Source organism: Siniperca chuatsi, linkage group LG10 (genome assembly GCF_020085105.1).
Source record: "Siniperca chuatsi isolate FFG_IHB_CAS linkage group LG10, ASM2008510v1, whole genome shotgun sequence".
In the NCBI taxonomy this organism is placed as follows: Eukaryota; Metazoa; Chordata; class Actinopteri; order Centrarchiformes; family Sinipercidae; genus Siniperca; species Siniperca chuatsi.
In genome coordinates this window covers 24,517,430-24,542,273 of record NC_058051.1, presented here as the reverse complement: position 1 = coordinate 24,542,273, position 24,844 = coordinate 24,517,430, and the positions used below count along the sequence as shown (strand labels likewise).

Below are 24,844 nucleotides of genomic sequence, written 5' to 3'. Positions count from 1 at the left end.
TTATGCAATGTTATGACAACCAAACAGTATATAAAGAAAAATAAAGTAAATTTCGCTCATAATCGACCCGTTCTGCTTACACAATAATATTAGATGAATAAGATAATAACATAACACTACGAAAAAGACCACGTTCTTTTTACGCTATATGACGTACTTTTAAACTAAATTAAATCTTTTTTTTAATTCGATTTACCATGGGAGTGTGTTTACTTTGTGGCATGGCTAACTTTACTTACGTTAAGGCTCTAAATACTTCCACAACTGGTACCCTTGTGATTACATTACTTTTATTGGCGTACGTGGGTACTACTTTCAGGGAGTAAACGTGAGGTACGTGGTGTGAAGATTTGAGGTTGTGCTTCGGTCATGAGAAAAAACTAAGATGGCGTCTCGTCAAGAAAGATAGGATGTCCTGAAGAGAGTGATGATGCTGGTCGGAAAATGATTGATAACGACATAACTGATAAAGTTTGAGACTCTCGTTTACTATTAAACGAACTTCTACTATTCATGTTTTGAACCTGTGTGTTCGACAGAACGGAGTATATGGAGAACTGAGCCTGAAAACGGTCAACTTTGCTAGCAGCCATAGCTAGCCAACTGGACCGAGCACAGCTGGCCAACGTTAGCTAACCACTAGTCATCACAACAACAGAGGAAGGAGAGCGGCCACCAGCCCTATCATACCCCGGGACATCGAGGTGTCTTCGGGTCAGTCATGGGAATGCAACGAGACACTGTTGTGTAAAGGGATCAACAACTAACTGCATGTGGCATTTTCTTGCACATACATGTATATGACTAACGTTAACTAGCTGGTTGTTAGCGTCGATTTGAGTACGTAGGTTAGCTTGTTTGCGGTTATATTGTTGCCTTTTTCTCAGCCACCCAGTTAACGTTAGCTAACGTTAACTAATGCTAGTTACCTAATACCGTGGGAGACGATGGGACTGGGATGAGAAAAAGTGGAGGCCTCGATGCTAACGTTAGCTGTAAGCGGCGTTGTCGCCTCTGATAGCTGAACAATAGAAACAAATGATTGCCTGAAGAAGAGAAATGAATGACACCTAGCTAATTCACAATAAATAAATTAATTGGAGACATTTTCTTTTTCTTTATTAATGTTGTTATGGCTGTCACTTGGAGGTACGGTTAGTTTTAACGCCAGTTCTCCCAAGTTTAGTAGCTAGTAGCTAACAGTTGTCAGCTAACAGTTATATGTATTATTGAGTAATGTAAACAGGATGTAAGACAACACCGACATTGAAGTGTGACAATTTGGCTTCTGCAATCGAGTACTTGTGTATTTGTTGTCATTTGTCTCGCCAAAGCTTATTAATTAATCTAGCCCAGCCCACTGGCGAGTAGTGATGCCTTCATGGCCTTCTATACCTTAGGGTTCATGGCCTCCACGCCATTGTTTGTCTGAAGGCCCATGGAGAATCGGATGGATGGGCTACATGTCACTGAAGTCCAAGCATCAAGTTTTGTTGAGATTAATATGACTTGTATAAGCAATTCCCCAGGACAAAATTCATATAAGACTGTTCTATCAAGACTCTTATACATATAAATTACATAATAAAGCAGTGCTTATTGCTCAAGTGCATACAGAAATGTTGCCATCATTTCTGTATTGAAATCATTTGATTGTTGTTCTGTACTGCAACTGATAAAGCTTCTCAGCTAATCACTTAAAACTTTTGCCCCTTTCCACACTGGGCCTTGTTGATTCACCAGCGCATGGGGTTTGTTTTGTTGTGTCTGATGTTGGGGGAGGGGTTTTTAACATAGGCCACTTTGAGGACAAAAAAATCCTCATCCTGTGATTCCCCAAGTCTCTTGTTATCGACTATTATGTTTAATTTTGGGGGGAAATGATGAACTATGAAACATGCAGAGGAACTAATTGCCATATATTTAAAGCTGACACTATTAGAATGCTGTGCTAGGCAGTAGGGCTGCATGCAACAAAAGTCATATAGTATTTTGACAGATATGATTGCGATATGATTCCATGACCGTTTTTCATCACAATTTTCATTTTCACTGAAGAAACTATTAAAATCATGATGATGTGACATTTGTTGGGGTCTGTACCAAACAAACATGTTTTCTTACATCTGGAGAACAAGATTTGTAGGCCAAGGTATCTCTGCATCACTACAGTACTTCATTAAAATGCTATTTGGTCACGCGTTTTACCTTTTTAATCAAAGAATTGCAGCTTCTGCAATTTGTATATTGCACATGTGGCCATATTGCTATTTCTGTTAATTGTGCAGCCCTACCAGGAAGTAATTATTTTGCAAGAGTAAACTAATGCAATAACCTTTTTGTAGCAATGTGTGTATAATATGCCTTTTATTTTCTCCTACACTGGTCCATTTTACTCATCATTGAATTAAGCTGACATGCTAACTTTAATCTGTCCACAAATCATTTGTTTATATTTACTGTCATGAGGAACATTGAGATATGTGTGTTATCTAGCCAAAATGTTCTGAAGACATAATGCTGGCCAGTTTCTCACAATGTTGTATCTTTTACGCAAAGTATCTGGAGGTCATTATGTAATAAATAAAATGTCAATCAATTCAACAAAACAAAAATCTTTAAAAAGTATGCAAGATTTTAGGGTTTTAAATTGTTCTCTACAAATTAGATTTGATAAGATTTGCATACATAAAATATTTTTTCCGATGCTGAATTGATGCTGTCATGCCCTTTAGTTAGTCTGGTAGAGTTCATTAACTTGTTTTGCATTGTCGATCATCCTGTTGTCAGGGCAATGGAAGGGGAAGAGTTCGTACCTCCTCCGGAGTGTCCAGTGTTTGAGCCATCATGGGAGGAGTTTCACGATCCCCTGGGCTACATCGCCAAGATACGTCCAATTGCAGAGAAGTCTGGAATCTGTAAAATTCGACCTCCACCAGTAAGTATTTGCTTAGCTTGGATTATATTGAAGAAATGGCATGTTTATTTAAGTGTAACATGTGTAGCATGCTCTGGGTTTAAAGTATTTATCTAGAAGTACTAAGTCAAAAGCCCATGGTCTTGCTGTTTTAGTCTTTAAGATATTTCACCAATCATCCATGACACTCCGTCAGAGCTGGTGACATGAATGACGTTAATCTCTATTTATCCTTATTTTGATTTGTTAGGCTATCTTTGAGTTAGCAGGCTTCACAAAACAACCCTGGTGATCCTATATAACCAGTCAGAGTTGGTTCTGTCAGCTTGGGTTTTCCATGTCTTGCTCTCAGCGCGAATAATGTGTCATTTTTAATATTAATTTGGTTATGTGCAACATCAGCAAAAAAAAAAAAAAAGAGCTGCATGTTTTACTATGAGATCAAATGATTGATTCCGTGGATGTTTGTGTTGTTGCAAAGGCAAAAATAATGATTCAGCAGGGTTAAATGTGTAGAATATTTACACAAAAATGCGCTATAAAAACAATAAAACAGCTATAAGAAGTCATTTTCTTCATACATACACCCCCAAATTCAGATTTACACTTATGTTCAGTTGTATTTATGTTCCATAAATTACATTTCGTGTTTCTCCCATAAACTCTATGATTATCTTATATTTTTAACAAATGCAATAAGCAATACATTAGTGTTACAAGAGTTATATTACAGAATAAAACATTTTAACAAAAGTAAAGCTGTTTTTGCAGCAGAGGATAGAACAGATGGAAGACTGGAGGAAAACTGCAAATGATATAAGTGTGTAAATTAAAGCCTTATCACTACTCATCTTTAGGGTGTGGTGGACATAATCATACAGTTATACATATAGTAGTACTAAATGCTAGTCGCATTACTGACAGTGGGAATTACTCACTTGTGGGAATTATAATTTCTTCAGAATTGATTGGGCAGGCCTTGGTTATCCTTCCTGATTAAAGCTGAGCCTAGTTCTTGGTCCTGAAAGCCCAAGTTAAACCAGGCTTAAGCCCAAACTAAGCTCACTATTTCATTAATCTCCCATGTCGACGTTCATTTGTTTTTATTAAGCTCCTTGAATGATATTGTACAGCATCAAAGCAGAAATTGCACAAGTTGTTGTTTTAGCAACAAGTTTAATTGCGTGTCTTTGCTCCCAAATAGGACTGGCAACCACCATTTTCAGTAGAGCTGGATAGCTTCCGCTTCACACCCCGCATCCAGAGGCTTAATGAGTTGGAGGTAAGTTCCTCTTTTTTTCCCTTAATGTTGTTGTACATTGTTGACAGATAATTGATGTTGTTGATGGAACTGGCCATAGTAATCATGGTCGTCCCTCATGCATCTCATTTTAGGCAGAGACCAGAGTGAAGCTTAATTATTTGGACCGCATCGCCAGATTTTGGGAGATCCAGGCATCCTCCTTGAAAATCCCACATATTGAAAGGCGCATCCTTGATCTTTTCAGCCTGTCAAAGGTAGATATCAATGGAATTGTTTCTACTCAGAAAATACTTTTAAGTAGATGTTGTGTTTTGTTAACTATGATTTGTTAAAATCGTAAAAAAAATAAATAAAAAAAAATGCTTTTCTCTTCCAGATTGTGACAGATGAAGGAGGTTTTGAGATGGTCTGTAAGGAACGGCGTTGGGCTCGTGTGGCCCAGAGGCTTGGCTACCCTCCAGGCAAGAACATTGGTTCTCTGCTGCGGTCGCACTATGAGAGGATCGTCTACCCATTTGAAATGTTCCAGTCTGGTGCCAGCATGCCGGTATCACTCAATACATTCTTGTCTCTCCTTTTTGTGCTACCAGGGGTGATCACTTAATAGATGGTAGTTTTAGTCCATCTGTGAAGAGCAGCCTATTCACTCTGATACATTGTACGCTTTCTTTTGGTTAGAATTAAAAGGCTTAGGTCATATCTAGCATGTTTTCATGTAAACTCTCTCTTTTTACATCATTTCTAGCATTGCAAGCCAAAGCACTATGATGGTGAGGATGTGGATAAAGAGTACAAGCCCCACTCCATCCCCCTGCGTCAGTCTGTGCAGCCATCCAAAATGAGCAGTTACGGACGCAGAGCAAACCGCTGCCAGCCTGATGTGAGTGAGAGTACCTATCCTTACTTGTCATTCAATAAATTTGCATACCTCTGTGACCAGTAAACCTATACTCAATGAACTTTGGTCAGTTGATTATAATTCTATGGCTCACATTTCCATATGCGCCTTGCCGCCACAAAGTCAAGCCCAGAAAATGATTAATCAGAGAAAACACATTTTTGTTTATATAGTGGCTTTTTAAAGACCACAAACATTGCATGGGTTTGGTGCATTCCTTCAAAGAGGATTTTGTTTCAGCTGAGTGAATTTCAACTTGTGAATTAATTTAACTACCAGGTATTCAGGCTGTCCTGACCTATGATGATTTCTCACAGGACTTACACCACACATCCAAATCCTTGCCACTGATGATATTATCTGTATTTGTTGTCTTAGTAATGGCGGACTTGTAATCAGTTTCATTTTTTACATGCATTGAAGTTCCAGTAATCCAGTAATTAGTTCCAGTGTATTTTTATTTTGTGATTATCTTGTGTTTTGAAAAAAATCTGCAGAAAAATCTGGAGATTTCTTTTCCCCAGGACTTTAAACCTCACAATAGATATGTACTTGCTATTTGATGATCTGGATTGAACAGCAAACGTAGGAGGCTGGCAATCTCTTATAATATTTTATTACATTGTAAAGTTTTAAGTGCCATTTAAAGGTCCAGTGTGTAACATTTAAGTGGAGCTATTGGCAGAAATGGAATATAATATTTATAAGTATGTTTTCATTAGTGATAATCAACTAAAAATATATCCTACACACTGGACTTTTTAATAGTTTACTATCTACTGCCTGCTGATCAGCCAAATGAATAATGACAGAGCTTCCATCATTACAGGCTAACAAAAAGTCAAGCCAACAAACTACTCAAGTGTTTGTTGGATGACAGTCTTGTAAGCATGTACCATGCTGTCATGTTAACAGTTTTTTGTGCTTATCCATGTGCCCTTGTGCATTGTTTACAGTGTAGTGTCTGGAAGATGTGACAATTCACTCAGGGCCATCCCGTCTTGCTTACTCTCCATCCCGCCATGCTGCTCTGCTTAAATCTGCTGTTTTTGCTCTCGGCTCCATGGCTTATTTTGTTCTGTGCTTTGTTTCTTCCACTTCCCCTACATCTCATTTGTTTCATAAGTCACATGCAACATTTTTATTTTATTTTTTACATTAATGTTACCAATACACAGTACAACTTCTGGACCAGCCTGCATTCTGTTATCTCTCGCTCTAATGATGCTTCATTTTTTACCCCCCCATCAACACTTGAGCACATTTTTAAACATGATGGGATTGTATTTTATAGCCATTTAGCTTAACTTACAAAAGTATTTAAGATCCAGCTGATATTTTTTCTATTATTTGCCACTAGCTGGACTTCAGTATACTTTAGTATCATGCATGATAACAAACTTGTCGGAGAACACTAAATTCCCATACCCAAACACCTTCCCAAACCCATTTCTGTTTGGTGCCAAAGCCACCCCATTGAGAATAAATCATGTTGGTGCAACAGCTGAATCACCTGTCAACTACAAATACCAGTAATACAAAAAGTAAACTTAATCTTGAATTTGAAAAATTATTTATTATCTAGATCCACAAAACTTCCCTGACCTTTTATAGGGCATACATCGGATGTGACCCTTGTCTCATAATGTGTCCCAGTGATATTTTTTCTACAACTACTGGCTCTGTTCTTTCCAGGCTCTCTCCCTTCCTCTCTCATCTCCTTTTCCCCCTCTTGTCTTAGTTTATTGTTGCTGTTATTGTCTCCCCTTGCAGGGTCCAGAGGATCTGGTCCCCCATCCTCTCACCACTGGCTCTCAACTCATCTCTGCGGTACTGCCTCTTGAGCATATGAGCTCACCTTCTGCCCCCCCCCCTCTTCCCACCTCTTTTCCTAGACCACCTCACCCCTTCTGAAGTTGTCTAGATGTTTCGTCTTTTATTTGAACTAACCACTAAAACATTTTCATTAACATGCATTTGTACGCATCGAGTTTCTCAGTGTAGCGGTGGCAACCCATAGTAGGTTTACATGACTGTTGCAGACATGTTGCCATAAAAAACCCTCTGTGGCATTACAATAATAGTTGGTGCAAGTTCTTAAATTTCTAGACCAGACATTGAACTCAGAGGAGGATTTCCACGGCCGGTTACCTCCACCAGGCATAAGCCTGGAGGGGATCATGCATTTGGTCGTGTGTGTGCATGTGTGTATCTGTCCGCAGCTAATCTGGCATACTACTGGACCCATCAGCCTGATATTTTTTGTGGTTGCGGTGATTCACAATTTTTGAAAAAACCTATTTTATTGACTGCTCAGTTTTATACCGCCATTGACGGCTGACTACTCACTCCTCTTAACCAGCCAGTAGGTAAGTACGTCAGTTACATACTTACCTACGTCAGTTAAGTTAGGTATGTACGTAAGTCAGTTACGTCAGTTATGTTATGTACATGACGTAAGTTAAATACGTTACGTAAGTTAAAATAAGTCATCATTGACTTTTGGTTTCACACAGGACACAAACAGTGGTTTCTTGGGTGAAAGTCCTGTGTTTGTTTGACCCATCCATCCACCCCAACCTTATCCCTACGCAGACTTTGTCGTTCTTTATACTACGTCGCCTTTCTTTCTATATGACATTTGGATCCCTGTGCCAATGTTGTCCCAAATGGCACAGTTCACTGTAGGCTCTTGAAGAAACTTTCACTTTATCCCCAATTGCCAAACTCACTTTTCTGGTGTAGTTGTTGGGCTGATGCGCTCTCTAGCTTTCTCTCTTTCACCCATGCTCTTTCTCTGTGGTTTTACTTGGCTTGAAATGCTTTGTCGCTGGGCTGTCTGTGTGCCTTTGCACTTTTGCTGTTCTGCCCTCCTATCTACTCAATACAACAGTGTGGCTGAATGGGTCCTCTTTTGAGTGCACTCGCACAGAAGAACCTAGTAGGTTTCATTTAATCAAGTTTCAGTTACAGAGCACCGTAGTCCGATGATGGACAATAAAATATTGGAGTCGTAAAGCACTGAAGCAATTAAAAAACAAATTACCTGGGGCGTCCCAGTAGCTCACCTGGTAGAGCGTGTGACCCACATACAATGTACAAGCCCCAAAAAAAAATTCCTCTCTCTCTTCAGCCATTCCCATCAAATAAATGCAGAAAGCCCAAAAAATTATCTTTTAAAAAAAAAACAAAAAAAACCACGTAATTGTTGTTGGCCTCTAGGTTTGCTTGTCCCCAGCCATTTGCATAGTCCTTTGGTCAGCAAAGTTTGGGTACGCAGAAAATATAAAACAATGAATGGGCAGCCAAATTTACATCTGCATGACTGAAGGGAGTGTAACTGCATACAGGCAGCATAGTCAAAAACAAACTTGCTTATCCATTACCCTCCTTTGAGAAAAATCATCAATGGCATCTTTTATGGCATTATCCAGTTTTTGTGCTATGAATGGCACTAATAATGTTGTCATGACATGCATATATGAATTTTCTTGCTGTGGGAATACAGGTTGCTTTCTGACTGCACACGGGCTACTGATTTCTTGGTGCACACCTGATTAGAAAAAGTGTTCATATGATCAAGTTTTTAGGATAAAAGTTTAGGACTAAACTGCCTGTGTGAAAGCACCTTAAATGGATGTTTAAGAAGAAGGAAGTTGGAACCTGAACTGGGAATTTTGTTAATTCCTGCTTTTATGTGCTTTTTAGATCAGCTGATTACTGAAAGTGACGTTAAGACCTTCTGTTTTTCCACCTACATTGCTGATTACACAACTGTTTGCAATCATATGGTAGACTGGAACTAGTCCTCATAAGTGTGGCCAAACCTCAAATAGTGATATTGTGATATGTAACCACTGCACAAAAATAATGTAATGCAAGGGAGGAAGTCTAAAATGACAAAGCATTCACTACAACATTAAATCTAATAAATTTGGCAGGAAAAAATACTTTTTTTAAAAGGAGCAGATCACTTTAAAGAGATTTTCACCTGGATGTCTCCACACTTCCAAACGCTTCCTGCTGCGAGAAGACAAGGTTCACTGTAGTTTACTGTAAACTATGGCTGCAGCTATCAATTATTTTAGTAATCGAGTATTATACCGATTATTCCATCAATTAATCGAGTAATCAAATAATACTTTTGCTTTATTAAAGAGCAATAGTAAATATGCAAACTAATTGGTTTCCTTTTTCAGAAAAAACTACATTTTTATTGTTTAAATTGCATACAATAATATTATCTGTCAAAACTAAACTAAACTATTTAAGTGCCAAATTACATTCTGGGTTTTAAAGAAAAGATTTTCTGAAATGCGTCTTTCCACACACTTGTGCATAAAACTACATATCTAAAATGAGGAAACTTACTTGTTACATGGCAGAGACGAACAGTGGAAAAAAAGACCTGTTTTTGTAAATGACAGCGCAGAAACAGAACATGTTATATTAAAGAATTAAGAATTTTGTATTTATATGGGGAGTTGACAGGAGATCAGCCTCTCCAGTCTGCGAGACAGAGCCCACCGGTATTCCTTAATAAGTAATAAAACATATGTTTAGACTACAGGTACTTTTGCAGCCCTACTCAGTGGTCATAATTCCTGAGAATCAGCTAATGTTAACACGTCCAACTCAAGAAAAAAACATAAAACAAATGAAAATAAATTTAATTAAAATAGCTTTTTTGCTTTTGACTTAGTGTTTTCTTTTCTTATCCAAATAATGCACTAAGAACATCAACCAAGGATTTGATTAGAAACCAGAATCATAATTAACAAAATCTAAATGATACCCTACCCTAACTGTATGGTTGCAACTGCTGGTGATTGTGTGTTTTGGTGGTGGGTCTTAACTTTTTAAGCTTTCGCTGTGATCTAGGCTAACTTTTCCTTACTTTCTAACCGAGCATAATCCCTTCTTGTGATGCATTGCTATGCTCTCATGTTTTAATTGTTTGTTCCGCATTTGGCCTGGACCCTTGCTTTGCTCTGTGTGCTTTGGAGAGTAGTTGTTGCTTGCCTGTGCCTTCATGACGAAAATGTACTTTCATCCACAGCCTGAACCTACAGAGGAAGACATAGAGAAGAACCCAGAACTGAAGAAACTACAGATCTATGGCGCAGGGCCTAAGATGATGGGACTTGGACTGGTGGCAAGGGACAAAGGCATCAGGAAGAAAGGTAAGTGCCATGACCACAACCTCATTTATCCATTTTCTCAGACACATAGTTAAACCTATAAGGACTTTTTAAGTCTGACAATACTGTTGAGAAACCTGGAAATTTGGATGCAACACTGTATCTCAACAATTATTTTGATGCAACTAAAGTAATAACTTGAGAAAGGGGCAAGTCCTAAATTATAATATTGGTTCAGACAAATAAATTGTAGGCATTGGAGAACTTGTTTTTGGTTTAGATACAACCATCCTGCCAACATGGAGCCCTGCACTGTAAAATTTGTTACTGTCTGGGATAACTGACCACCTCTGATTCTAAACACCTCTTGCTCTTCTTTTAGATGAGCTGCCTCAAACGGTTACCATCAAGGAGAATGTGTCTCTTGCTCCTGTTGATACCTCAGTCAAAGCGGAGACACTGGAGCCACAAGAGAGCCAGAGTGACGGGAGTACATCTAGCCCCCAACCGCCTCCCCTTAGCATCACTGTTAAGACAGAAGTGAAGAAAGCAGAACCAGAGGAAAAGGATGGGAAAAAGAACAATGAGGAGGAAAATGATACAGATAGACCTTGTACCAAAATGACCATGAGGCTTAGACGCAACATCAACAACCCGCAGTGTGTAAGTAGATCAAAGGGTGCACCCAGGTGGCAGTCGAGTTGGAAGTTGGTGGAAGTTGAGATCAAATCACAAATTAGAATATTAAACTACCATGAAAAGTCAAATGATTCTACAGGGCTGTAAACGCAATGCACTGTACTCTTTATTAATTGTCACTCTAATGCGAATGCAGTGATTTTGTCTTTGATGGAATTTGACCCCCCACACACACACACACACACACACACACACACAATATCTGATCTTTTGTTGACTTTTACTTGCTCAGTGCTTTATAGGGCACTGTGGTTGTCTGCTCCAGTTAAAAGTGAGCCACACTCATCTGGCTTCAAGCCCTAGAGTCAATGTTTTGTGCCGTTTTTTCTCACTTTTTCAAAGGTGGATTCTTTTGTATGCCGGATGTGTGGTCGGGGAGATGAAGACGAGAAACTCTTGCTGTGTGATGGCTGTGATGATAACTACCACACCTACTGTCTACTACCCCCACTCACTGATGCTCCCAAAGGCAATTGGCGATGCCCTAAGTGTGTGGCAGAGGTAAGCACTTGTCTGTGTCTGTAATACTCATGGTATGCTTTGTTAGGTTTCTTCTAACCCACGAGAGTAATCCTTGTTTTGATTTTGTTACTTTTTACCATTTTTTTTTAGGAGTGCAAAAAACCTGCAGAAGCATTTGGCTTTGAACAGGCTACACGAGAGTATAGTCTGCAGAGTTTTGGGGAAATGGCGGATGCCTTCAAGGCAGATTACTTCAACATGCCTGTCCATGTAAGCGCACCCACACAAGATATCAAGCACCTAGTCATTATGACTTGACTCTGCCCTCACTGGTGGTAATGTAAGAGACTAATATCTAGTCTGTGTGTTGTTGTCGGTGTAGATGGTTCCCACTGAGCTTGTGGAGAGAGAGTTTTGGAGGTTAGTCAGTAGTATCGAGGAAGACGTAACCGTTGAGTATGGAGCGGACATACACTCCAAAGAGTTTGGCAGTGGCTTCCCGATGAACAATGGCAAGAGGAAGCTCACAAAGGAAGAGGAGGTATGCACATTCTTGTTTTTGTAACCTCAACAGTTTTTGTGAAATCTTTGCTTGAATAGTTCTCAAGGTTAGAGTGGGGACTACAGCATCCTGCTCGAGATTACTTGTTGCAAACTACCCAAGTAAAAAGGTGAAATCCACCAGAAGTAAATTTAAAATACAGTATTATGACTGCAGAACGCCATTGTGGCATTATGACTGTAACCATTTCGACATGAATGCATTCTACAAACTAATCCCTACTCAATTCAGTGATGCTCTTGAAAATAACATGTTTGCATAAACAGAAACTTAACTGCACAGTTTTGATTACACCACTAAAAGTAGATCCGATCAGTGAGTTGGCTACCTGTAGTATTGTTCTCTGGTTGTTATGGGGATTAGTAGACACTTGGTTGAGATGGTAGGGTACACATGAAAAGAATCTCAAAATCTCCCAAAAAGTTATGACAAATGACTGGCCTGGAATGGCAGCCTAAATCTGCTGGAAATAAATTGGGATTTTCTTTTCTTGCTCAAATAATATGTCAGGAATTGAAATCAGGAATCAATCTGGATCGATAAGTAGAATTGGAATCAGAATCGATCAAATCTAAACAAAACCCAACCCCAGAAAATTAATTTTAAATGAATGTGGGCCATAACAGCATAACTATGGGTTACTCTGTAATTCAGTGTAGTTGAGTAAAATATTTTATCAAAAGTTACTTTTATAATGTTCTCAAAAAGTAGTAGTGTATGAAAAAGCTACTCAGTTTAGATGGTACCTGTAATCAGTAATTTCCAAACCTTTTCATAATCATAGTCCAGTGCTTATTTTCAGTGCACACTGTTTTCCTTGTTGGTCAGGAATATGCCCGCAGTGGCTGGAACTTGAATGTGATGCCCGTGCTGGAGCAGTCACTCCTGTGCCATATTAATGGAGACATCTCTGGGATGAAGGTGCCCTGGCTTTATGTAGGCATGGTGTTCTCAGCTTTCTGTTGGCACATTGAGGATCACTGGAGCTACTCCATCAACTACCTGCACTGGTACAGAATGCTTTTTGTGTATTGTTGTTGAGGGTTTGGCATTATATCGCAGTCATAGGCTTAAACAATTGCAGCTTTCAACGTAGAGAATATAATAATGTTGTGTGACAGGGTACTCTCTGTTCTTCACTTCCCACTTATCTATCATCTCCAGGGGTGAACCCAAGACTTGGTATGGGGTTCCCTCTGTGGCAGCTGAGCGACTTGAGGAGGTGATGAAGAAGCTGACGCCAGAGCTGTTTGAGTATCAACCTGACCTCCTGCACCAGCTAGTCACCATCATGAACCCCAATATCCTCATGTCTCATGGTGTACCGGTCAGTCTCACATAACCACGCATGCACACAGAATTATGGTGTGTTAAAAAGCTTTCTTTAATTGACCTCTGTTTCTGATTGGCAGGTTGTACGTACCAACCAGTGTGCTGGTGAGTTCGTCATCACCTTCCCCAGAGCCTACCACAGTGGCTTTAATCAGGGGTATAACTTTGCTGAAGCTGTTAACTTCTGCACTGCAGACTGGGTACGTCTGTTTACACTGTCTGTCTCAAGTTGTCATTTCACATCGTTCACATACCACATAATCAACATCACTCTTCTCTCTCCTTCTCAGCTGCCTGCTGGCCGTTCCTGTATTGAGCACTACAGGCGTCTAAGGAGGTATTGTGTATTCTCCCATGAGGAGCTCACCTGTAAAATGGCTGCCAGCCCAGAGAAACTAGACCTCAACCTGGCTGCAGCTACACACCGGGAAATGTTCATTATTGTTCAGGAGGAGAGGAAGCTGCGGAAGGGTCTGATGGAAAGGGTGAGACACAGAAACCTTACAGATTGTTTGTTTCTCTATTTATTTATCCATTTATTAATTTTATATAAAGTGAATAGTTCAGTTTGGTACCATGCTGAATTTGTCTGATATTGTAATGTTCTTATGAGAATATGGGAAAAACTCAATTGTCTAATAAAATCTGTGTGGTGTACCTACAGGGCATTACTGAAGCAGAGCGTGAGGCATTTGAGCTGCTGCCTGACGATGAGAGACAGTGTGATAAATGTAAGACCACATGCTTCCTTTCTGCTCTGGCCTGCTCAAACTGTCCCGAGAGTCTGGTGTGTCTCTATCACACTCAGGATCTGTGCAACTGCCCCACTGAAAAACTCTACCTCAGGTATTTATCTCTTGTGTAGTTGTGTGTGCGCGTATGCTTTGCAGTGAATCATAATACTCAAAAACAATGTTATTTTCTTTCCAATTTGATCTCCACTGGCTGTGTTAATCGTTTCTGTTATCCCTTCACTTTGCAGGTATAGATATACCCTGGATGAGTTGTTAGCCATGTTACACCGGTTAAAGGTTCGGTCCGAGTCCTTTGATTCCTGGGCCAACAGAGTAAAAGAGGCACTTGAGCAGGAAGAGGGAAACAAGATAGGTGGGGAATCTGCATAAATGAATCCCTTAAACGTGGTTTCAACAGAAAATTATGATCTTAAAAGAAATTGGTAAAATCAAATGGTTATCGAATTGCAGGAATTGATGACCTGGAGATGCTGAAGACAGAAGCAGCGGAAAAAAAGTTTCCCAACAACGAACTCCTGCGAAAGCTCAACACCGTTCTTAAAGACATAGAACACTGCCAACAGACAAGTACTGAACTCCTCAGTAACTCAAAGACCAGGTATGATGGAATACAAACTATACATTTACACTAACTGTTCAGTTACATGTACTTACATTTTGCTGTCTTTTAGTGAAAGTAAGATGACTTTGGCAGAGCTGAAGTCCTTAGTAGAGATGATGCAAAACCTGCCCTGTGTGATGAACCAGTTGGAGGAAGTACAGGTGAGAAGCTATGTCACACTGAGCAAACTAGTTTGTGTTTTTATCCTTAGAAAATGTATAAAAATGTATTGTATAAATATTTTATAATTTCCTCAGCTTAAACGTCGTACTTTTATTTAGTGCACTTATGGTCTACTTCTGTACTGTCTGATTTTCAAGGCGGTTCTGCAGACAGTGGAGGATTTCCAGAGCCGGGCTCAAGTACTGGTCAATGTCAGGGACTGGAGGAGGGATTCTCCACTACCTGAGCAGTTGCAGACTTTGTTGGAGCAGGGGGCCAAGCTGCCTGTTGTGGTGCCGGAGTGTAATTTACTCCAGGGCCTAAAGGAGCAGGGACATTGGCTGGCAGAGGTGAGGCGCACCCTGGGCACAGAAGGAGGGGAGAGGCAGGAGGTGACGTTGGATGTGCTGAGGAACCTGATGGAAGCAGGCTGCAACGTGCCCCAGAGTGTGTCTGTGGAGACGGCCATGGCAGAGCTTCAGGAGCTGCTCACAATTGCAGAACGTTGGGAAGAGAAAGCACAGATCTGCCTCGAACAAAGGTAAATCAAACCATAATATTTTCTCTATACTTCACCTGCCGCAGGGGTTGTCATCATTTCACAACCAGTTTATCCTGTTGCAAAGACGTCAAAATGACATTCTTTGTCATGGTTTTGTTCTCCCAGGCAAAAGCACCCTCTCTCTACCCTGGAGGCAATAGTAAATGAGGCCCAGCTTATTCCAGTCAAGCTGCCCAACATTCTGGCTCTACAGGGCTGTCTCACTCGAGCACAGGCCTGGGTAACAGACCTAGAGGAAATCCAGGTTAAAAAAAAACCCAAACATTTCTGGTGTCTTTTAGAATGGCCCTGTTTTTATTCTTCTGATTTGTAATTAAATCTCATAATGTTATTATTATTTATTATTTTGTTTCTTGTAGAATGGGGAGCATTACCCATGTCTGGATGACCTAGAGGGCCTGGTGGCTATTGGACGGGACTTGCCAGTCTTCATGGAGGAGCTAAGACAGCTGGAACTGCAGGTAGCCAGCGCTCACTCTTGGAGGGACAAGGCCAGCAAGACCTTCCTGAAGAAGAGCAGTCCACACAGTCTGCTAGAGGTGGGCAATATGAAAGAAATAGGAAATTCTATTAAAATTGAACTTAAATAGATTGAATTTCTGTCAACACTGAACAACAAGATAGGTTATCTGTATACATGTGTCAGTATAGCATTCCACTTTAGAAGCCAAGCTCTTGGTAAGGCAACCTTCATGAGAGCATGCATTAAACTCCAGTGTTTCCCTGCAGGTATTATGTCCGTGTGCAAAAAGGAGAGAGGGGCGAGATAAGACAGAGACGCTGGATGAGCCTTTAGATGATTCTGATAACAACACTCTGGGCCTCTCCGCTCAGGACCTGAGGGACCCTGCAGCTATTGTAAGTTTATTGAGCATTTCATTATCTATTTTTAATCTCTCTGAGATTTAGTTCTGTCTTTTTGGATGTACGTGCTTTATACATAAATAATAGTTCTGTATTTGAACTTGATTTGTGTGTCTTGTCTCTAGGTGATGGCATTCAAAGAAGGGGAGCACCAGGAGAAGGAGGCACTACTGAGGTTACAGAAATTGAACATGTGTAAATCTGGATTTAACACTGCAAGTTACAAGGAGAATGGGAGGTGGGAAGACACCATGGAGACAGACACATCCAGCCACTCAGAGAACTCTGTGAAAGAGAACGGTAACAGTAACCACACCTGTACCACCCCTCCTCAGTCAGTGTGTGTGTGCGCTTCTCAGCCTCGTGCCCCTCAACTCCGCTGCCATCTGTGTAAGGACTGGTTCCATGGTGGCTGTGTTCCTTTCCCCTCCCTGCTCCCTTCCTCTGGACCACCAGTGAACCCCCTCTGCTGGTGGGACTGGGACTCGCGCTTCTTGTGTCCGCGATGCCAGCGGTCACGGCGCCCACGCCTGGAGACTATCCTGGCGTTACTTGTTGCCCTGCAGAGGCTGCCAGTGCGTCTGCCTGAGGGAGAAGCACTGCAGTGTCTCACAGAGAGGGCCATCACCTGGCAGGGCCGAGCCAAGGAGGCGCTGGAGACACCGGAGCTGCAGCAGGCACTTGAGAGGCTGCAAGAACTCAAAAAGACTCTCCATTGTGAAACAGAGAAAGAGGAAAACATGGAAAAGGGGACAGAAGGGAGCTCAGTGATTGTTTTATCAGACTCCGAGGGAGGGGAAGGAGAGGAGGGAGTCATTGATCTGACAGAGGAGAGTTCACCTAAAAAGAATGCCAAGGAAAACAACGGCACTCAGGTTAATACCTTATTCTGACTCTTTATTTTAATATTAAACCACATATAGACTACTAACTGTAAACTATGCAACTGACTCAAATAATTAGTAATAATTATATTAATAATGTATCTGATAGATCCTCTGTCAGTTGAATAATAATTGATGATCTGATAATTTCATTGCTACTTCAGACTTTCTTATGATACTGTATCCAACCTGCGTCTTTTACACAATGCTTGTTTGCCCACAGGCTCGATGTGAGAATGGTATCGGCAACAAGTCAAATGTTACAGGTAAGATGGTGTGTTGATTTCAAAGTGACCATCAACAGTTCAGAATCAGAAATACTTTATTGATCCCCGAAGGGAAACTCTTTAAAGTTTAGTAGTGCAAAGTGTCCAACAGACAGCAGTCCTGATAATGTTTTCTTTCTGGTCACTTTTCAGGTGTGGGGTTCCTGCTGCCCCTGCTACCTTTGCTAAAAGGCCAGGTAGTGGAGCTTTCACCAGCCACCAGGGTCCAACTGGAGCAACTGCAGCTGGAAGGAGATCTACTGGAGGTGTCCTTGGACCAGACACTCCTCATCCACAGAGTCCTGCAAGCTGCCTCTGTTCCATCCAGAGAAACACTGCACACACTCATTCAGGTCAGGAAAATAAACTTTTTTTAAATTATTTTTAGATGATAAAAGACAGGCATAAACATGTAACATTAAATTGAACAATAGAGTCTTAAAACCAATTCTACATTAGTGCAAACTAACCCAAAAAATAAATAGAAAAACAGAGTAATAGCTCCTTTTTATAAGACCTTTTAATTTTTTAGTATGTTGAAAAACTACTGTTGGAAATTTATCAAAGCACGTTACCACGTTGCCATGTGTGCATACTTAAAGGAGCCCTGTGGCATTTTCTTGTAAACTAATTTTCTGTTTACATTCAGTGTTATTTACTCACCAAAACGCACTGTGTATCCTTAAGGCATAACAAACATGTTAAATGCATTTCCTTCCTCAAAACATTTGCAAAGCTGATGAAGTTTGAAACCTGCATTGTTTACATCCATGTTTACTTGCTAATGTACTTATTTTCTGCCTTTGCTACATTTCTTGGCGCATTACCACCACCTTTACATCAGTGGAAAAGTGTGAAACCATTGGCATAAATGTGTCACATCACCCACGTGCACATGCACAAGATTAAACCAACCTCACAAAAAATATGGCTCCATAGTGCTACTAGTGATCGAACACTCCACAGGGCACCTGTAGTGCAGGATCACATTGGTGCTATAAACGACTGCTAGTGTCCCCTAGTTCCATTATGATTGATATAATACTAGATGTATTTAATTGAGGTGTACTACATAATCTTCCCATAGTCTGCTAAAAAGTACTTAGCTTGAATTGATTGAAAGCAGTTTTATGATCAGATTATGTACAAATATGCAAGAATTTGTATTTTTCATTTCAGTGCTACTTCAAACATCTTTGTTGTATCAAGAATAAAAGTCCTACTGATTGAACCTTTAGCAGGTTTTTTAGAAGGAAGATGGGTTGCTATTTTTATTACATTTTTAGTGAGGTAACTTAATTGCCTCTTCTCCAATATTCTTGTCTTCTCCCTCTCTCTCAGATTGAGCTTGAAGAGCAGAGGCGAACCAGCCGTGGACGAGCCAAGGACTCCAAAAGGAAGAGAAAGAGCCACAGAGGTGGCAGTGGGGAAGGGGCAGGAGAAAGGTCACTGGATGCCTCAGAGTCAAAGAAAACCTGTCCCCTCAGCCACAGCCCCTCCCCTCACTTACCTGTCCAGACCCATCCAGAGGTAACAACTCATTTATCTTGCTTTTGCTTTAAGCATGTTTACAACTGTTTTTTTGTTGTTTTTCTGGAAAATTTTAATGCAAATATTTTCATATAAAGATTTAACTGACTTCAACTTTATTGGAGATGAATGTTTTTACTTTTTCCTTTGGCAGATTTTGTGATGTAGTCAACGCTGGAGCTCCATTTAAATGGATTAGTCAGAGGAATTGAAGGGACAGAGCATTCTGTGCCAGAAGACAGTGTCAAGTTATAGAAAGATGCAGGACATCCCCCCCACCCACACATCCCCACCCTACGTCCCTTCTCATCCCTCATTCATGTATTCAGACACTAACTGAGCGATGACTCTTCTTCTACACTCCACTGTCTCATCCAAAACTCAGCCATATCTCATCCATCATGTTTTTTTCAGACTCGCTGTCTTACCCAAACTTTATTGTCCACTTTCCCTGGACCCATTTTTTCCTGTGAACATATTAAGACTGTGTTGGACCGATGTTGGATTACCGCAATAGGAGTGTCTTTGGTCTAGAGTTGTCTCTGAGGTCAGTCAGTATGCTACGTTATCCCAACTGTATTAAATGCTAGTTCAACCGAAGCCTGTCTCAGCACCGGCAGTTGCAGTTTCATTTAACTTAAGCCCACTCATTGAAGTTGGATAAGCTATGGGTTTATTTAGACAGTTGTTTGGGCATGAATCCTGAAGCTGAGGTACAGCAGAAGATTTTGACAGCTGATCTGAGACAACAGCACCGTGGTTACACTTGTATTTTTTTAGTTGTATTGAATTTTGTGTTTGATGCTGTTTTGAGGGGACATGCATTTTGAATAATTGGGAGTACATTTTGGGAAGTGTTAAAAACAGGCATTCATGTTTTTGGTGCTACTTTCCCAAAATGGATATCTGTACCTCTTGGCTTTGTCTTTCTCCTTCCTTCCCTCCCATTGATGCCTTTTTGTTTCTTTCTTCCTTTTTTTTTTTTAGCGCCCATCCTTTTGACTCGATGTTTTATTCCTTTCAATTTGACCGCTTTTTCTCCCTCCCTCGTTTTCTCTCTTTGAAAATTAAGGTAACTTCACTGTAACTCACTTTGTCACAATTTATTTTGTTTCCTGGGTTAAAATTATATTATTATTATTATTATTATTATTATTATTATTGATATTGCAGACACACAGTTGTCGTGAGTTTGTGTATAAACTTTTCATTTTAATGTTGCCTTTGTTTCTTTTCACTCTTGTTAGAAAAATAAAGGTTTAGAATTGTTTAGGTTATGTGGACTCATTATTTCTCAAATTGAAATGCTTTAGTCCTAAGATCAGTAATGGTTTTTCTCACAATGAATTATGAAAATCCTGACACAGAGCAGCAATCACATAGTACCAAAATAGTTTTTCATGATCACAGCATTTATTTAGAAAAGCTTTTACCGAAACTGAAATGGCAGACACAGGACATCACAATATTGAACAAGTACACCATGTTTTCTTTTTCTATGCTAGAATTTTAAGCAAGTTCATAGAAAGACACATCCACAATTACAGTATGTTAAAGGCTTTAAGTACATGGAAAAAATCATTTCTGCCTCAATATCAAACATGCAAGTAAGCCAAATGAAAAATCAGCTTTTGTTTATAAGATTTTATAAATAAGTCACCCTACTATTGGTTATTATTGCCATTCCAGGTACTTTTGCTGGATAATTATCCAGAGGCTAGTTCTGAGAGCATAGAATTACAAAGTGAAAACCTCAATTCAAGTCAACCTTAAATCAACAGTTGATGTCGCAGCAGACCCAATTAACAGGGAATTCTTTTGTAGCAAAGAATAATCATTTGCAATGAATTAGCCTTGTTCACAGGAATGGCAAATGGAGGGAAAAAAAGGCACATTTGCCATCAATTTAAAGGGCAAATATACCTTTTTGTATGAAACAGCAATATGAAACGTTTTCTGTGCTTTGTATGACACAATGTCCCTTTCTTTAAAAAAAACAGTAAGCCTGTCAGTTGCTCTGTGTTTCAGTGTTTACTGGTACAGCTACAGAATTTCAGCTTTTTTGTATCGCTTTGAAAATTGTGCTATACAGTCAAGTCTGCCTGAAAGGAAGGCACCGCTCAGCTCCTCATTATCAAAAAGCGTCAGTGGTCTGACAATGATGTTGCATTTCCTGTGTCAAAACAAGGGAGCATTTGTACATGAACACAGCATGAATGAAACAAATGTCATAACTACGTTAACTGGCACACAATGTTCTTGTCCTTAATCAAAAGTCCTTTATGGACACTAAATATACAGTTTTATGGCACAGAAGTGGCTTTTTCTCATAATCTTTTCACAGCTACATGGTTCTTAGCTCCATTTTTGATTTAACTCTATTCTGTCAAAATGTAGAGGCCTGCAACGATTACTTTTAAGTTGTGCACCACTTCTCCAATAGCGAAACAGCAGGCGGTGCCATTTCTCACACCATTTCTCCTTTATGTAAGAAGACAGATCTCAAGAGGTGATGTATTTCTAAACGGACTCCTCTGAATATGTTATCATTTCAAAAATGCTAATCTGTGTTCTATTTCCACTTTATGTCTGTAAGTCTGTCCACTTGTCCTACCCCACACTTCTTTTTTGTCTTGTGCATTGACTGTGACGTCCAGATTTCAAATCTGACAAGCTGGTACAGGTTTCTGTGTAAGATGAAAGAATCACATTCTTTACATGTGAGAGGTAAAACATCGTGAAAAAGGGTTGGGAAGCATTTTCTTGACTGGCTCAGGTCCATTCAACCAGACAAAATTGAAGAGGAATACAGTGTATTTAAAATATACTGAAGTATATTTGTGAAATTTAAGACTTTTGTAAATCTGCATTTGTGATCATGGAATGCATTTCTGAAATGCAGCTTCAATTCGACAATATTGTAAATGTGTGTGTTGTCTTTCTGTTTGGGACGATACATACGGTTACTGGATACACAAACCCTGGCAGTCTCAGTCATGAGCTTTTCTCCAATCTAAACATTTTAGGTTGGGGCCTGACGATGCTACTTTATATTACCATCATGGACTTTGTGTTTTAGAATGTTGGTGCATCCCTGTACTGAAGCAGCTTGTGTTCATCTTATAGGCCCTATCAAAACACTTTGGCACTTTCTTATCCCTCCCTAACTCTCTGCCTCCTTCGCTCCCATCTTATCTCAGACTGTGGTGACAGACAGCAGGGGGTTATAGACTTTCTTCCCATCAGCAGACCTGGTCCCATGAGCTAGTAGCTCCTGTATAGTGATCCAGTTGTCCAGGATTCTGCGACTGCGCTTCTTCATGCTCCTGCGGTGGCACAGCTCCAGGATGGAGGTAGGTTCTTGCTGCTGTGTCGTCCCCTGCTGTCCTCCACCACCGCTGCCCTGCTCCCTCTCACGATCTCTCAAGCAATCGAGACGGCTCTGCATCATGAACTCCCTGCGGCGCCGCTGCTCTCGGGCCTTTAGCAGCTGCTGCTTGCGCTCCTCTTTGCTCCAGTAGCGGCCCATCTTCATTTCACTCACAGCATCATCATCCGTTGTCATGCCACTACGTTCCTCTCTGATCTTCATGGCACGTGCCTTCAGGAGGCGATCCCTCACAGGCCGTTTGGCCACATAACGTGAGCCATCACTGCGGATCTTCACCTTCCACTCCATACGAGGGGAGGCAGGCAACATTGAAGGGGACAAGGCTAAGGGTACAGCACCTGGGGCCTGGGCAACATCTTTACATGTGCTACCCAAACTCATTGGGCTGGCGTCGCCCCCAGTCTCCATGCTGCCTTCTCTGGGAGCATCTCTGAGTCCACCAAGCCGTTCAGAGGTGGAGGGAGACCTCAGCTGCATGCAGCTTAGATAGCGCTGAGGCAGCTTTGTTTCAGTTTGACGGCGAGACAGGTAAGGGCTGTTCTCTGCACTGCATCCACCAGCCCTCTCAGCTGTCCCATTGGCTTTGGGGTTACGTCTCACCCCTCCATCTGAGCCCCGCCTGGTTCCTGCATCCCGGGACAGGGACCTAACCTTAGCTCCGGGGCTGGATGTCTTAGCTTCAGCTCCTCTCCTTTGAGTGTGGGGAGAGTAGGGTTGGTTGAGGTTTGCCCCGTCCCCTCTTTCGGCCCTGGTTCCCCTCTCTCTCTGCCTAGTGGAGGCTGGAAGCTCCATACCTGCTGGGGGAAGAGGCTCTCCTCCCTCCAGGAACTGTGTAGAGGGTGAAGGGTACTGTTCATTGACCAGAGGGGTGCTCCTGCAACTTTCCCCTCCAGTGTTGTAGGCACTCGTACTGTCCTTATCTGAGCGCTCCCTCTCTGGGAGCTCATTGATATCTGACAGAGCATGGTGACAGGACTCCTCACTGACCAAAGTACCATTTATGTCCAAGCGGCCAGCTCCTACTCCAGCCCCTGCACTTGCTCCATTCTTGTCCTCGAGAGGCCAAGCCTTCAGACAGCGCTCCCTCAGCTGCTGCATCTTCTGTGCCCTCAAGATGTTACGACACTTGAACTCCAAGTGGCGCAGTTCCTCTTCCAGAAGCGCCATCTCATGCTGCGTCAGGCTCTCATTCCTATTCACATCCAGTGAGACACCCCCTTCCTCTTGTGCCAGCCCCTGACCTCCCAGTAGCATCAGATCATTACTGTTCCTTTCATAGTAACACTTGATTTCCAGGAGCTCTTTGTACCTCTCACACTCCTCCTCAGTCAGCCCAGGCATCATCATCCTCACGGGATCTGCCATGTAGGCCCTCTCCAATCGCTCCACCTGTTCCAGCCCTCCTCCATTAACACAGTCCAGCCCTAAGAGGGAGTCAGTGCTGAACTGGAGGTCTTGGGAGTGCAGCAAGGGCGGAGTGTCCCCTCTGCCGGACAAGAACTTGCGCATGCTGCCAGGAGTATTGGTGGCGTTCGTATTGGAGGCACTAGTGTGGTCGTCTCCCAGAAGATCGTGTTCTGAAGACTCCTCATAGCGTGTGCTTTCATCTGTACGACCCACCCCACTGTCCAGCTCCTGGCTGTTGCTCAGCACCGTCTGGAGCAAATCAGGTGAATCCCTGTTCATTGAGCGACCGTGGCTACCTAGTACACTCCCACCAGCAACACTGCCTGGTCCTGCGCAGTCCAGACCGTTCCTCAGTCTGTGGCTGCTGGGCAGATGAACAGCATTATCCAGTGGCTCCAGGTCCAGCTCATCTGGGTCCAGCTGATTGTCATTCTGACAGGTAAAGGTGTACCAGGCACAGGTTGTTGAATTTAGATGATGGCATTGCAGCGGAGGTGTAAAGTCCATTGTTGAAGAGACAAATGAAAGGAAGAAGGAAAGGAAAATTATGCATTAGAATGTTGCTATACATCAGAAGGTTTAAAATGCCTCCACTCAAAAATGTGTTTTGCTTGTTGTTACTTCACTTGGATGTTTGAGCTTCACTGTGCAGAATAATGTTTGTGCAGAGTTTGACACTGGAAAGATGTTTTCACATTCATCTGCTGAAGATGGAAAATTTCTCTGTGCTCACCCTAAATCTGAGTTTAAGACGTGTGTATATACAAGATATGTTTGTGTCATCACTTTTGAACTTTTTTGTGGGAAAACCATATCAGACATAAAGTATGTTTATATGTCTTAAAACATGTCTGGAGGGGATCTTTAACATTGAAAATAACAATATTTTTAACGCTTTGAAGAAATAAATTTAAAAAAGCATGTTTAAACCTGAATTTACTGACTTTTTTGGCCACTTTGGAGCCTATTTATACATTCAGCAGATATGGAGCAATATTAGTATTCATTTGTCATGATTCTGGCCACCTACTGAATGCAAAGCCAATATTCACTCTTCTTTTAGCTCTGTTTTGCTCTCCACCAACTCGTGAGGGAAATATCTGGCCTTTTAGAGGAGAAATGCTGCACTATGTTCACCAGCTGCCTA

At 41.2% G+C, this 24,844-nt stretch overlaps 2 protein-coding genes across 10 annotated transcripts in view; one reads left to right on the top strand and one right to left on the bottom strand.

Moving 5' to 3' along the window:
- Positions 1 to 291: 291 nt before the first annotated feature.
- kdm5c (lysine (K)-specific demethylase 5C) lies at positions 292 to 20,169 on the top strand. 3 transcript variants are annotated; one of them, XM_044209672.1, is made up of 30 exons: positions 292 to 436; positions 540 to 714; positions 2,791 to 2,938; positions 4,122 to 4,199; positions 4,313 to 4,435; positions 4,558 to 4,728; positions 4,927 to 5,061; positions 6,853 to 6,909; positions 10,139 to 10,262; positions 10,603 to 10,883; positions 11,262 to 11,420; positions 11,532 to 11,651; positions 11,764 to 11,922; positions 12,772 to 12,953; positions 13,108 to 13,270; positions 13,356 to 13,475; positions 13,566 to 13,760; positions 13,940 to 14,121; positions 14,258 to 14,382; positions 14,481 to 14,628; positions 14,702 to 14,792; positions 14,952 to 15,334; positions 15,461 to 15,599; positions 15,715 to 15,894; positions 16,085 to 16,213; positions 16,345 to 17,094; positions 17,327 to 17,369; positions 17,523 to 17,722; positions 18,711 to 18,899; positions 19,054 to 20,169. In XM_044209672.1, the coding sequence occupies exons 3-30, from the start codon at positions 2,795 to 2,797 to the stop codon at positions 19,060 to 19,062; spliced, it is 4,779 nt and encodes a 1,592-aa protein (XP_044065607.1). In that variant the 5' UTR covers positions 292 to 436; positions 540 to 714; positions 2,791 to 2,794; the 3' UTR covers positions 19,063 to 20,169. The 3 variants fall into 3 exon arrangements, with proteins under 3 accessions (XP_044065607.1, XP_044065606.1, XP_044065608.1); XM_044209671.1 differs by having other exon boundaries at positions 361 to 714; XM_044209673.1 differs by lacking the exon at positions 6,853 to 6,909 and having other exon boundaries at positions 362 to 714.
- A 121-nt stretch (positions 20,170 to 20,290) lies between these two features.
- LOC122882375 (PDZ domain-containing protein 4-like) overlaps positions 20,291 to 24,844 on the bottom strand; it is a 30,359-nt gene continuing 25,805 nt past the window's right edge. For all 7 annotated transcript variants that reach the window (XM_044209674.1, XM_044209675.1, XM_044209678.1 and 4 more), the window contains one exon: positions 20,291 to 24,129. In XM_044209674.1, coding sequence (XP_044065609.1) covers positions 22,096 to 24,129 — 2,034 coding nt within the window. In that variant the 3' untranslated portion in view covers positions 20,291 to 22,095. The remainder of the gene's footprint in view (positions 24,130 to 24,844) is intronic.